Source organism: Rhipicephalus microplus, unplaced genomic scaffold, assembly GCF_043290135.1.
Source record: "Rhipicephalus microplus isolate Deutch F79 unplaced genomic scaffold, USDA_Rmic scaffold_121, whole genome shotgun sequence".
Classification (NCBI taxonomy): Eukaryota; Metazoa; Arthropoda; class Arachnida; order Ixodida; family Ixodidae; genus Rhipicephalus; species Rhipicephalus microplus.
Genome location: NW_027464693.1, coordinates 176,100 through 189,066, shown reverse-complemented (window position 1 = coordinate 189,066; position 12,967 = coordinate 176,100). Strand labels below are relative to the sequence as shown.

At 47.8% G+C, this 12,967-nt stretch overlaps 1 protein-coding gene across 3 annotated transcripts; it reads right to left on the bottom strand.

The window, feature by feature from the left end:
- Positions 1-3,975: 3,975 nt before the first annotated feature.
- Positions 3,976-7,699, bottom strand: LOC142790710 (uncharacterized). 3 transcript variants are annotated; one of them, XM_075885327.1, is made up of 3 exons: positions 6,710-7,699; positions 5,519-5,610; positions 3,976-4,743 (listed from the first exon to the last, which is right to left on the bottom strand). In XM_075885327.1, exons 2-3 carry the CDS (start codon positions 5,521-5,523, stop codon positions 4,212-4,214), a joined length of 537 nt encoding a protein of 178 aa, XP_075741442.1. In that variant the 5' UTR covers positions 5,524-5,610; positions 6,710-7,699; the 3' UTR covers positions 3,976-4,211. The 3 variants fall into 3 exon arrangements, with proteins under 3 accessions (XP_075741442.1, XP_075741444.1, XP_075741443.1); XM_075885329.1 differs by having other exon boundaries at positions 5,519-5,602; XM_075885328.1 differs by having other exon boundaries at positions 5,519-7,699.
- Positions 7,700-12,967: the final 5,268 nt, after the last annotated feature.

The window sequence follows — 12,967 nt, the reverse complement described above, 5'->3', positions numbered from 1 at the left end:
TTTTATTGGTTATGTTTTTACCCGCGTTAACGCGAGGAATTTTAAGGACCCTATACAGCTACGCACCATATCATTGTTCACATACTTAGTCACTGAAATGGCGCTTTTTGGCCACCAATCGGCCCTTGTGCCATTAAGACCTACACATAATCATCATGCTTCACTTCACTTTCATAATTTTAATAAATATATGTCTTACGCACCTCCAGAGCGCAGAATCTTAGGCCCTTTTACAGCCAATGGTCCTTGCACTACTAAACAACATATATCATCATCATAATCATCATCATTGGGTAGTTAGATTCGGTTATAGCGGAGATGCATGGCTGGCATCTCCAAGTGTTCACTAATCAACCTTGTAGTGTCCCCTTGTTGGGCTTGGTGGTGGGTGGCCGCCATCGCCGCCGAACTTTATAGTATTTTTACGGCAAAAGCTTTTCTCCCCTTCCTGATCGCTCCCTAAAAAGGTGGTGCACCGAAGACACTTTTCTGCATAACACACCAAAGCCGACATTCTAAAAGTACTATGTAATCTACAGTCCAAACTAAAAGAAGACAGTCCGAGCCATTTCACCTTCCCTCGTTTCCAAAACTCTTACAGAAGCAATAGGCCCAAGTTAAAAAGTGACAAAGATGGGAAGTGGCGATCTCCTTCTGGAGGTTCGTGACAAGGTGGTGGTGAAAACATATTTATTTATTTATTTACATGAAATTTTCTGCGGAGAAGCTCCGAGTAGTCGGACATACTTGGCTTGCGGTGGGGGGGCCCTTAGTCCAGGGCTCCACTTGCAGCAGCTGCTCTGCGGGCCCGGTTGATCAGGCTCAACTGATCTTCCAGGTCCTCGCTGGCCAGCAGCTCCTCCCATCGCTCCGCTGTTGGTTTTGTACTGGTTTTAAGGCTGTAATGGCCTGACACTCCCACGTGACGTGGTACAGAGTGGCTTTAGCTCAACACCATGGGCAGAGAAGAGAGTATGCCGAGGGGTGCATTTTACTCAAGATGTGCAAATTTGGAAACGTGCCGGTTTGAATTTGCCTCCAGCTGACCGATTCCTCTTTATTTAGTGTTCGGTGTGGTAGCGAATAAGCTTTCCGAAGTCCTCTGTAATGGTTTAGGATGGCCCAATAGTCGCAAGGGACCGGAACGAGTTCCTCAGTGGCGGAGGGTGAAGGTGCTCGGCTCGCATATCCTCGAGCTACCCTATCCGCTGCCTGATTCCCTCCAGTCCCGTGTGGCCCGGAGTCCATATAATCCGATGCCAAATTCTGAGTGGATATGTAGTGGAATGCTCGCCAAAGTCTGTAACGCTCATGATGAGGCTGAGAGTGGGTTGGCTGATGCGCCCCTGTAGGTAGTTGCGGCAAGCTGCTTGAGAGTCCGTGAGAACTGTCAGCGACCTTCGTTGTCTGTAGCCGAGGGCGAGAGCGAGCGCGATGGCAGTTTCTTCAGCATCGGTGATGTTGCGGCACCGCACGGAAGCGCTGGTACGTTCTGTGAGTGTGTGGTCCACGACTGTGGCTACAGCCTTATTGTTTGCATGGTCGTAGTTGGCGGCGCCAACATAGTACGTAGTGTTTCTGTGTGCAAAAGTTCGCTCGAGGGCTTCCACTCTGGCTTCCCTCCGGCCCTGATGTAGTCGGGGATCCATATTGCAGGGGATGGGAGCGACCTTATAAGTGGCACGAAGTTGGTCCGGAATGGGCTTGCGACGAGCTGCGTCGTGAAACTGACATATGAGGTGTCACAGTGTATAAGCTGCCACTGCCACGGGGGTAAAAGTGTCGCTGTGGGCGTAGGACAAAGTTCTAGCAGCGGAACACCCATTTCCTCACTTAAGTTTCTCAGACGCAAAGAGAACGGCTTTCTCACTGTGGGGCGATTATGGAAGAGGGTGGCAGTGGTCATATCGTTTATAGTTGAATAAGATGGATGCTTGATGTTTGCGCGTACCTTTATAAAATATGTGAAACTGCTATAGGAACGCTGCAGGTGAAGTGACCACTGATTCGACTCTACATAGAGGCTCTGGATCGGACTGGTCCTGAAAGCACCAGTTGCAAGTTTGATACCCAGATGGTGAACGGGGTCTAGGATTTTTAATGCACTTGGCGTTGCGGAATGATAAATTGTAGAGGCATAATCAAGGCGTGACCCGACAAGGCTTTTGTATAACTTCAAGAGGCACTTTCGATCACTACCCCATGTTGTACGTGACAGGAGTTTTAGGACGTTCATCGCTTTCAAACATTTCATTTTGACATATTTAATATGGGGAATAAACGTCAGCTTAGAATGTACAGTGGTTCCCAGGAATTTCTGCTCGCTGCTCACAGAGAGTTGGTCTCCCTCGATCGCAACATTTGGTAGTGGCATTACACCTCGTTTGTTGGAGAAAAGTATGGAAGTACTTTTCTTCGTGTTTATTTTAAAACCATTTTCATCCGCCCATTTAGAGAATTTATTCATTACCCCCGCAGGGGCGCCTGGTAAAGCAGGCGTTTGGTGTGTAGCGACACCACGGACCCGAGCTAACGGGGGAGTTTCTACTCCCTCCCACACCTAGCCGTGCGTGGCTTTGCCGTGTCCGGGGAAAAGGGGATCCTGGGGGTTGGCCGACGCTGGGTGATTGGACCTTTAAGGCCCCCCGGCAGAGGCAACACACCCCTTTGGCCTCGGCTTCACGCAGACAGCACCCCTGGGCTTACCCACCCAGGGGAAATCGGCAGTCGCCTTTTCCTATCCCTCTCTCCCTACATCTTCGTCTTTATCTCTTACTATTTATCTGTCCTGTCTCCTACTCTCTTCCGTTTACTTCCAAACTTCCTGGCGGCTAGGGTTAACCATGTGCAAATAGCCTACCTTTGTCTAGGCGCATTGGGTTATAGTGGCGTTGTACGGCTGGCGTCTGCAGGTTTCAGCATCCGAAAACTTGCAGCGTCCCCTCGTTGGGCTCCGTGGTGGGTGGCCGCCAACGCTACTGAACAACATACAATTAGCATGCACAAAGCATTTCCTTTACTTAGTGATCGTGCCTCCTCAAAGCGGGTAAACACCGAAGATATCAATTTTTTCATCTGGCCAAGACAAACCTTTCCTCATTTTCACGTTATACACTGCGAAAAAACTAACAAGCAAGCCAGAACAGTATCCCCCTTCGTAGTGGCTAGGTCCTTAACCGAAACTCTCAGTGCCGGGTACAAGGTTACCAAAATGGCCAGTGGAGATCTACTCCTTGAAATACGTTACAAATACCAATTCGATAAACTGAATACCCTCACAACGTTTGGAGACACACCCATCAGTATTACGCCACACAGGTCTATGAACTCATCTCGCGGGGTCGTATCGGACGCAGACTTGCTTGACCTGACCAAAGCTGAACTTCTTGAAGGATGGAAAAGCGAGAACGTGACAAACGTACAGCGTATTAAGATAAGAAGAGATCAAAAGGAAATACCAACAAAACACTTAGTACTGACCTTTGCTTCGAGCGATTTGCCGGAAACAATTCAGACTGGGTATACAAAGACATCTCTGAGGCCATATATTCCCAACCCCCGCCGTTGCTTCCAATGTCAGAAATATAGCCACGGCTCGCAAAGCTGTCGTGGCCAGAAAACTTGTGCTCTGTGTGGAGTCGTGGGCCATGCGCCCGACAACTGCGAAACACCTGCACACTGTGTGAACTGTGGTGGTAGTCATGCCGCGTACTCACGTTCTTGTTCTTTCTGGAAAAAAGAAAAAGAGATCATCACTTTAAAGATAAAAGAAAACATTACATTTAAAGAAGCAAGAAAAAGAGTCTCGCCATTTTATGGCCCCACATATGCTGATGCGGTGCGCCAGGGGGCAGTGTCGCACCAGCCCTCGCACCAGCCCCCAGCTAAGGGAAGAGAGGCCGATGGTATACGGTTTTGTTGAAACACATCTCAGGTGTATCGTCTGGTACAGGAGGCCAAACATGCTGCGCTGGGCACTGGTGGAAAACAACCCAGCTTTATTGCACACGTGTACATATATAGGATTTAGAAGGGGCGTGTCTTCAAGCCGCAAACAGATTAGTGCTTCGAGTAAAGCTCAAACAGATACGATGAGCTTTCGTGGCACACGTGGAGCGCTCGGCTCCCAAGATACGATACATCTTCCTCTGTTTGGAAGAAAAACAAGGACAAGGAAAAGAACACAAATGAAAGTTGCCAGGCACACTAGTTCACGGCACTTGCACGAAGTTCTGGTTGTAGGCCAGACGTTGAGGTGCTCGACGTTGTCTGAGCGACCTTCTTGGGGCTGGTGTGGACGAGACACTTGTTGGGGCAATGGGCTGTGCGGGCGTAGACGGAGGTGTGCATTCTGCACGTCGATGTGCTATCGCATTGCTTTGACTAGACTGTACCTCAATGTCGTCGTCGTCGTATTCCTGGTAATTGCGTTGAAAGGGTTCCCGCGTGAGTAGCAGGTGCTGCCGGTTGCGCCTGAGCACAGTGCCGTTTTCTGTTACGACTGTGTACGACCTGGGGTGGCCAGCAGACTTGAGTACTTTAGCTTTCGTCGCCCATGTGCCTTTCTTGATCCGGACCGTATCTCCCGGGCTCAGGTGCGCCAATGGTCTCTTAGAGTGGTCTGTCTGAGGGCGCCGGAGCACCTCGAGCCTGGTGTTGCCTTGAACGTCAGGAATAGTTGTGCGGAGCCGTCGTCCCATCAGCAGCTCAGCGGGTGATGCGCCGCACTCGAGTGGGGTGGTCCTGAAAGCAAGCAATCCCAACCAGATATCTTGTTTTGCTTCACTTGTTTTTTTGAGGATGCGCTTAGTTATTTGCACGCCTTTTTCCGCCAACCCATTAGAGCGGGGGTATCCTGGACTAGACGTTACATGCTTGAAATCATACAGTTGTGAGAACAATGCAAATTCACGACATGAAAATTGAGGGCCATTGTCAGAGCAGACTTCCAACGGAATGCCATGCCTAGCAAAAATCGCGCTTGTTACGTCAATGATTGTTTTGGCCGTGGTATCTTTGAGGAGTTCAACTTCGGGAAAGTTTGTCAGGGCGTCGTAAACACACAGGTACGATCTCCCGCCGAATTCAAAAATGTCAATGCCGACGCGGTACCACGGTTGGTCTGGCACGGGGCGCATCAGTAAAGGCTCTCGAGGCTGGCTATATGCGTATTTTTGCAGATAGAACAGGCCTGCACGAATGATTCTATGTCAGAGTTTATTCCCGGCCAAAAAACTAGTTGTCTTGCCCTGGCCTTGCTCTTGTTGATTCCCAAGTGTCCTTGGTGAATTCTTTCCAGTGTTTCGCCTTTCATGCTGGCCGGAATAACCACTTTGCAGTCTTTGAGCAGGACTCCTCTTACGTTTGATAACTCTCCTTCGAATCGTTTCCACGGCCCCTCCAAGCACTTTCCAGCCTCTAGATCCCTCAGCACGTTACTTAGCTGTTCGTCTCGCGCCGTTTCAGTGGCTAGCCGCCTCCATGTGCCCTCACTAACGAGTGAAGAGACTGTACTCACGGCATGTACTTCTACATCGTTGCTGTCGAGGTCGCAGGCCGTTGTCTTAGTTGTGGCACGTGACAACATGTCGGCCAGGAGGAGCTGCTTCCCTGGAACAAATTTCAATTGAACGTCATAACGCAGCAATCTCAGAAAGAATCTTTGCAACCTAGGAGGCATGTCACCAATCGCCTTCTGGGAGATTGCGATCAAAGGGCGGTGGTCAGTTTCAGCAATAAACTGGCGACCATAGACGAAGTGATTAAACCTTTCACAACCGAACACCACTGCCATAGCCTCTTTTTCAATTTGAGAATAACGTTGTTGTGTTTCAGTAAGCGCTCGCGACGCGTACGCCACGGGCTTCCATGTGTCGTTGTGACACTGCAACAAAGCGGCACCTATTCCGTCTCGGGATGCATCACATGACACTTTTGTGGGTTTAGCCTGATCGAATATCGACAACACGGGCTGTGTGCTGAGGTAGTCACAAAGTGCCGTCCACTCTTTTACGTGGTTATCGGTCCATTCAAAGACTGTATCTTGTCTGATCAAGCTTCTCAAAAGAGTAGTTCTTTGAGATAGTGAAGGAAGAAACTTGCTGAAATAATTGACGACACCCAACATCCTTTGCACCGCGAGCTTGTCTTCTGGGGTCGGCATGTGCAGCATGCAATTAATCAGCGTCGGGCTTGGCCTGATGCCTGCTTTATCGATTACGTCCCCAAGAAACTCGATTTCCTGGACGCCGATACTGCACTTCTCAGGATTGAAAGTCAATCCGGCACGTTCTGCAGCAAGCAACACAGATTTGAGACGTTCATTGTGCTCTTCTACTGACGAACCCCATACCAGAATATCGTCCACGTATATTTTTACGCCGGGAAGGCCTTCGAAAATTTCATTCAGCGTCTTTTGGAACACTTCTGAGGCGGATGATATGCCGAAGGGTAATCGTAAAAAGCGGTAACGACCAAATGGGGTAGAGAACGTGCAAATCCGTGATGTAGAGTCATCTAAGGGGATTTGGTGAAATCCAGAGTTAGTGTCCAAGCGGGAGAACACAGTTGCACCAGCTAGCTCGGCTTCTAAATCCTCTCGTCGCGGCATCATGTAGTGCTCCCTTTTTATGCACTCATTGATTTTCCTAGGGTCTATACAGAGGCGAATTTTCCCGTTCTTTTTCCGAACGATCACAAGGGGACTCACCCAGTCAGTAGGTTCGGTGACTCTCGTGATGATTCCGGCGTGCTCCATCCTATCGAGCTCGTCCCGTAGTGGTTCATTCAGGGCCAACGGTACACGTCGCACTGGTTGAATGACTGGCACCGTGTTGTCTTGAAGCACCATGTGATACACTTTCTTCACGCAGCCAGTTCCTGTGAAAAGATGACGAAAATCTTTCACAAGTTCTTCGCGGCCGTCCTTTGATACGCTGTGAACGCGTGAGAGCAATCCGAGGCGTTCGCTTGCTTGTAGGCCCAGTATAGCTTGGCGACCTTTGCGTACGACAAAAAAATCTAGAGGAATAGCTTGGTCACCGAGCGTCGCTTCCGTACGGATGACTCCAAGATGCTTGATTGTGTCTCCACCGTATGAATGTAGCACCACGCTACTCTGCTTCATTTCAGGGCTTGGGTGCATCCTATTGTATATTCTAACGGGCAGCAAGTTGGCCTGAGACCCGGTATCTACTTTAAGTTCAACCGAAACGTTGTTTACGGTCATTCGAACCGTCCAATCACGTTGGCTTGTTACTCCTCTTGTCGATACCTCTAAAATGCTGAAGTCATCTTCGTGATCTTGAATTTCGCCAACCAGCGCCGAGGACCTGCAGCAAATTGCAAAATGGTTCCTCTTTTGGCATTTTCTGCAAGTTCTTCCGAACGCGGGACAGTTTCCAGGCTGATGTGTGCGACCGCACTTGGAGCACGTGTACATGCTCACTTGCGCATTTTTGGTGTTCGGGCCTGCTTTGCGAACGGCGTCTACTTGCTTTTGACCTCGTTCCCAGGTTTCTTGGCGAAGCGCTGATGCTTCGGCTGCCTTGCAGACGTGCTCAGCCTTCTGCAGTGTTAGTTCGCAATCCCTGAGCAGCTTTTCTCTGACTCTGTCGTCGTTGGTTCCGTACACAATCTGGTCTCGGACCATGGAATCCAGAAGCGTGCCGAAATTGCATGCTCGGGCCTGTTTCTTCAAGTCCCGCGAAAAGTGCTCGAATGGCTCACCTTGGCTTTGCACTCTTTTCCGAAATACGTAGCGTTCGTGTACTTCGTTAGTCTGCAACGTGAAATATTCGTCGAATTTCTTGATGACTGTCGCGTAGTCAGCCTTGTCTTCTCCTTCCGTGAAGCTCAGCGTATTAAATATCTCGATGGCGTCTTCACCTGCTACGCTGAGAAGGAGTGCTGTCTTTGAGGACACCGATCGCTGCACGAATGTGGGCGTGGGTTCGAATCCCACTTCTGACACCATGTATCGTCTGGTACAGGAGGCCAAACATGCTGCGCTGGGCACTGGTGGAAAACAACCCAGCTTTATTGCACACGTGTACATATATAGGATTTAGAAGGGGCGTGTCTTCAAGCCGCAAACAGATTAGTGCTTCGAGTAAAGCTCAAACAGATACGATGAGCTTTCGTGGCACACGTGGAGCGCTCGGCTCCCAAGATACGATACATCAGGGACATGGAACAACCTCCGAACAATCCGGACTACGCGTGGGAATATTGTAATAGAACAGAAGGCAGCAGAAAGGGAGGTGGTATTGAGGCATTCATTCATAAAAGTACAGACTGGCAAAGGGTCAAGCAGGAGTGCAAGGAACATTTATGGCTAAAAGGGAAAGTGGCAGGTCAAATGACACTCCTTGGTTTCGTGTACTTGTGGACGGGAGCAAAGGCCAGAGAGGAAAACCAGACAATGGTAGAGTGTATATCAAAAGACATTCAGCAGTTAGGAAGAGAGTGCGAGATAATTATACTATGAGACATGAATGCGCACATAGAAGATATAGATGGGTATACCGACCCGACAGGCAAAATGATCATGGATATGTGTGAAAGGCTTGATTTGATCATTTGCAACAGTACCGAGAAGTGTGAAGGGCAAATAACATGGGAGGTAGGAAGGCTTCAGTCGACGATAGATTATGCACTGATGTCACATAGGATGTATGATAAGCTCAGGGGAATGCACATAGATGAAGGTGGCTCCAGAAGTCTGGGTAGCGATCACAAACGTATCAAGCTAAGTTTTGGAAGAGCAGTGAAAGTGGGAAGGAGACAAGATGAGCAACTACAGGAAAATTTTTATCCGGAAAGGCAAATTGAAATAGCAACTAAACAAATTGAGAAAGTAATCACAGAGAATAATAAGACAGTGTGGACATACACGAATCTAATTAGACTCTTTGAGCTAGAGCTTGCTAAGACGCGTAACAAGTCACCCCAGAAAAGAAGACACAAACCCAAAAATTGGTGGGATGAGGAAGTTAAGAGAGCCATAGCAAAACGTCAGGAAGCCTCTAGGGAACACAGACATGCTAAGCAGCGGGGTGAACCGACAGATGACGTTGAAAGAAAATGGGCAACCTTTCTAAGCTGTAGGAGGGATGCATACCTTCTGATCAATGAAAAGATTAGAAGGAAGGGAGCTCAGTGGCTGGGAGAAGTACATAAAAAAGATAGAAAGGCAGCTGCGAAATTTTGGAACCATCTAAACTCCCTAAGAAATGAGACGAGCCTAGATCAGAGATTTATAACTACAGCCCAAGGTGCTAGGCTAGAAGGGGACGAAGCTATTGAATATATAAGAACAAAAGTGACAGAAAAATTTCAACAAAGAAGTACTTTATGCACCACAATAGACAAGCACGAGTCAAGTGGAGCAATGGCTCCATTTTCACAACAAGAGTGGGTAAGGGCTGAGAAAAGGGTTCCTAGTAGTACATCAACAGGCCCAGATGGCATTCCAATTAGGCTGATAAAGACATTAGGTCTGAAGTCTAAGCAGGCTTTGAGAGAGGCAGTGAGCACAATAATAATCGATGGTGAAGTTCCCGATGGATGGAAACTTAGCAGGATGAGCATGATCTATAAAAGAAAGGGGGACGAAGCTGACATAAACAACTACCGTCCTATAACAGTGACATCAGTGGTCTACAGGCTGGCGATGCAGATTATAAAGGAAAGACTGCAGGCATGGATAGAAGATGAGGGGCTGCGGGGGGAACTGCAGAATGGGTTTCGGAAACACAGGAGGTTGGAAGACAATCTGTTCTCACTGACGCAGTGCATAGAAATAGCAGAAAAGGAACACAGGCCCCTGTGGCTAGCATTTTTGGATATCAAGGGAGCGTACGATAGCGTGGTTCAAGAGGAATTGTGGGGAATACTGGACACACTAAGCGTGGAACATGTAGTCACTAATCTTTTAAAGGGTATCTATAAAGGTAACAAGGTAGTTATAAAGTGGGAAAAACAGGTATCCAAGCCTGCAGAGGTAAAACGGGGGCTTAGGCAGGGGTGCCTCCTGTCATCCTTATTATTCATCATGTACCTACAAGGATTAGAGGCAAAATTAGAGGGAAGTGGACTGGGCTTCAACCTCTCTTTAGTCAAACAAGGAAAACTCATTGATCAGGCACTACCAGCATTAATGTACGCAGATGATATAGTGCTAATGGCCAACAACAAGGAAGATTTGCAGAGATTGATGGACATCTGCGGTAATGAGGGAGATAGGTTAGATTTCAGATTCAGTAAGGAAAAATCAGCAGTCATGATTTTCAATGACAACGAAGGTAGTGAGCTTAGAATTCAGGAGGTCACGCTAGAGATAACAGATAAATACAAATATCTGGGCGTGTGGATAAGCAATGGGACCGAGTATCTGACGGAACACGAAATATACGTGACGACTAAAGGTAACAGGAATGCAGCAGTCATGAAAAATAGGGCACTGTGGAATTACAATAGGTATGATGTTGTGAGAGGAATATGGAAAGGGGTAATGGTTCCTGGGCTGACGTTCGGCAATGCGGTCTTGTGGATGAGATCAGAAGTTCAAGCAAGATTATAAATTAAGCAACGTGGAATAGGTAGGCTTGCTTTAGGAGCTCACGGGAATACACCAAATCAGGGAGTACAAGGTGATACGGGATGGACATCATTTGAGGGCAGGGAAGCTAGCAGCAAGATAAAATTTGAGAAGCGATTGAGAGAAATGGGGGAAGAGCGTTGGGCTAGGAAGGTTTTCAGCTACTTGTACATGAAGAATGTCGATACAAAATGGAGGAAGCGAACCAGGAAGTTGACTGGTAAGTACTTAGAAAACAGCAGGTGGCCAAACCAAAAAGAACTATCGGTTAAGAAGAAAGTGAAGGAAACGGAGACTGACATGTGGAGAATGGGCATGATTAAGAAGTCCGCACTACAGGTCTATCGAACGTTTAAGCAGGAAATTGCCAAGGAAAGGATCTATGATAATACTCGGGGTAGTTCTCTACTGTTTGAGGCCAGAACGGTAGTACTGCGAACCAAGACATATCGGGCCAAATACGAAGGGGTAGACACAGTATGCAGTGCGTGTGGAGAGGAAGAAGAAACTGCCGAACACTTGATAATGTTCTGTAAAGTGCTTCACCCTATAATTCAGGATGATGGCGCAGAGTTTTTCAAAGCACTGGGGTTTGGGGACCGGGAGGGCAAAATAAACTTTAAGCGGGTAGACTTCACTAGAAGGAGGTTATCTGATTGGTGGCTAAAGTCAAGGCGCGAGTGAAAATTAAACTCTTCACTGCAAAGTACGAATCCTCAAACTCTTTTTTAAGGAAAAAAAATAAAGATAGTTTTTTGTTCATTAGATTTTACGGCTTGGTGGCGCTAGCCACCGCCCGATCTAAAAGGTACAGCCATATCCATCCATCCATCCATCGCCACTCCTTCGGCCTGCGCAGAGCAAGCCATTGGCTGTGGCGCCTGCCCCCAAGGCGGCAGTAGTTGAGTCTACTCCGCCTACTATTGAACAGAGACCAGGGACTCCAGGGTCCTCGGGTCTCAAGGCCTCACCTCGCCAGGCGAGGCGCAAGCTTCGAAAAACCAGCTCGCATGAGCGGGCATCCAGTGCCTCCGAGGAGGCAATGGATACGGCGGCAACCCTGGTGCCAAAAGAGCGGCGCGGCTCTCAAGAGCGCGCCAAGAAAACCAAAAACACAAAAAAGAAGTTAACTTCTTTGGCGCAAACAATACGGAAAAAAGGAAAAAAGAAGGCGAGGAAAGAAACAGATTGACGCCAAGTTTTACTGAAGAAAACCAAAAAGCTCATAACAGGGCCTGATAGTAGCCCTGCTACTTGAGCTCGACCTTTCAGCTTAAACAAGTCACTCCCTTAACGTACACACAGCACTACTTTACTTCCATTATGGAAACACAAATTATACATTGGAACGTCAGAGCCTGCTTAAAAACCTCGACGACGTCCAAGGGCTTTTATACAAACACTCACCTCAAGTGCTGTGTGTACAGGAAACACATCTGAAATCCCCCAATACAAATTTTTTACGTGCTTACGTCATATACCGAAAGGACCGAGATGATGCTGTGGCATCATCCGGTGGCGTAGCCATTATTATTAACCAAGGAGTAGCGTGTACACATTTACCACTCCAGACATCCTTTGAGGCGGTGGCTGATCGAGCGGTACTTTTAAACAGACTCGTCACCATCTGCTCTTTTTATGTATAACCGTCTTGAAAGGCGTGAATTTCAGTCTTTAATAGATGAACTGCCTGAACCCTATTTGCTTCTTGGGGACCTAAATGCACATAGTGGGCTGTGGGGCGATTCTCGCTCTGATGCATGAGGTCGTCTCATTGAACAATTTCTCTTCTCTTCCGGTGCCTGTTTGTTGAATAGGAAAGAGCCAACATGCTATAACGTTGCCAACAAAACTTACTCGTCTATCGACCTCAGCATCGTATCACCTTCACTTCTACCCCTACTCAAATTGAAAACCAGAAATAATCTATATGGTAGTGACCATTTTCCTGTAGTGCTGAGTTCACAAACAACATATGAGGGTCCTCTACACGTTCCCAAATGGCTGATAAACAAAGCAGACTGGGAACAGTTCCACAACGCTACACATTTGAGTTGGACAGACGTATGTAGGTTAAACATAGATGAAGCTGTGCAGTACTTCACAGCTTTTCTAACTGACGCAGCAGTCAGGTGCATACCGCAAACATCTGGAATGCCCGGCAAACAACACGTCCCATGGTGGAACACAGAGTGTCGTAATGCGCGAAAGGAACAGAACAGGGCATGGAGATTGCTTCGTAACTCACCAACAGTCGAAAATCTTGACACCTTCAAGAAAATAAAGTCTCAAGGAAGGAGAACGCGTCGGCAGGCCAGAAGAGAAAATTGGCACAAGTGTTTGTCAGAGATAAATTCATATACACAA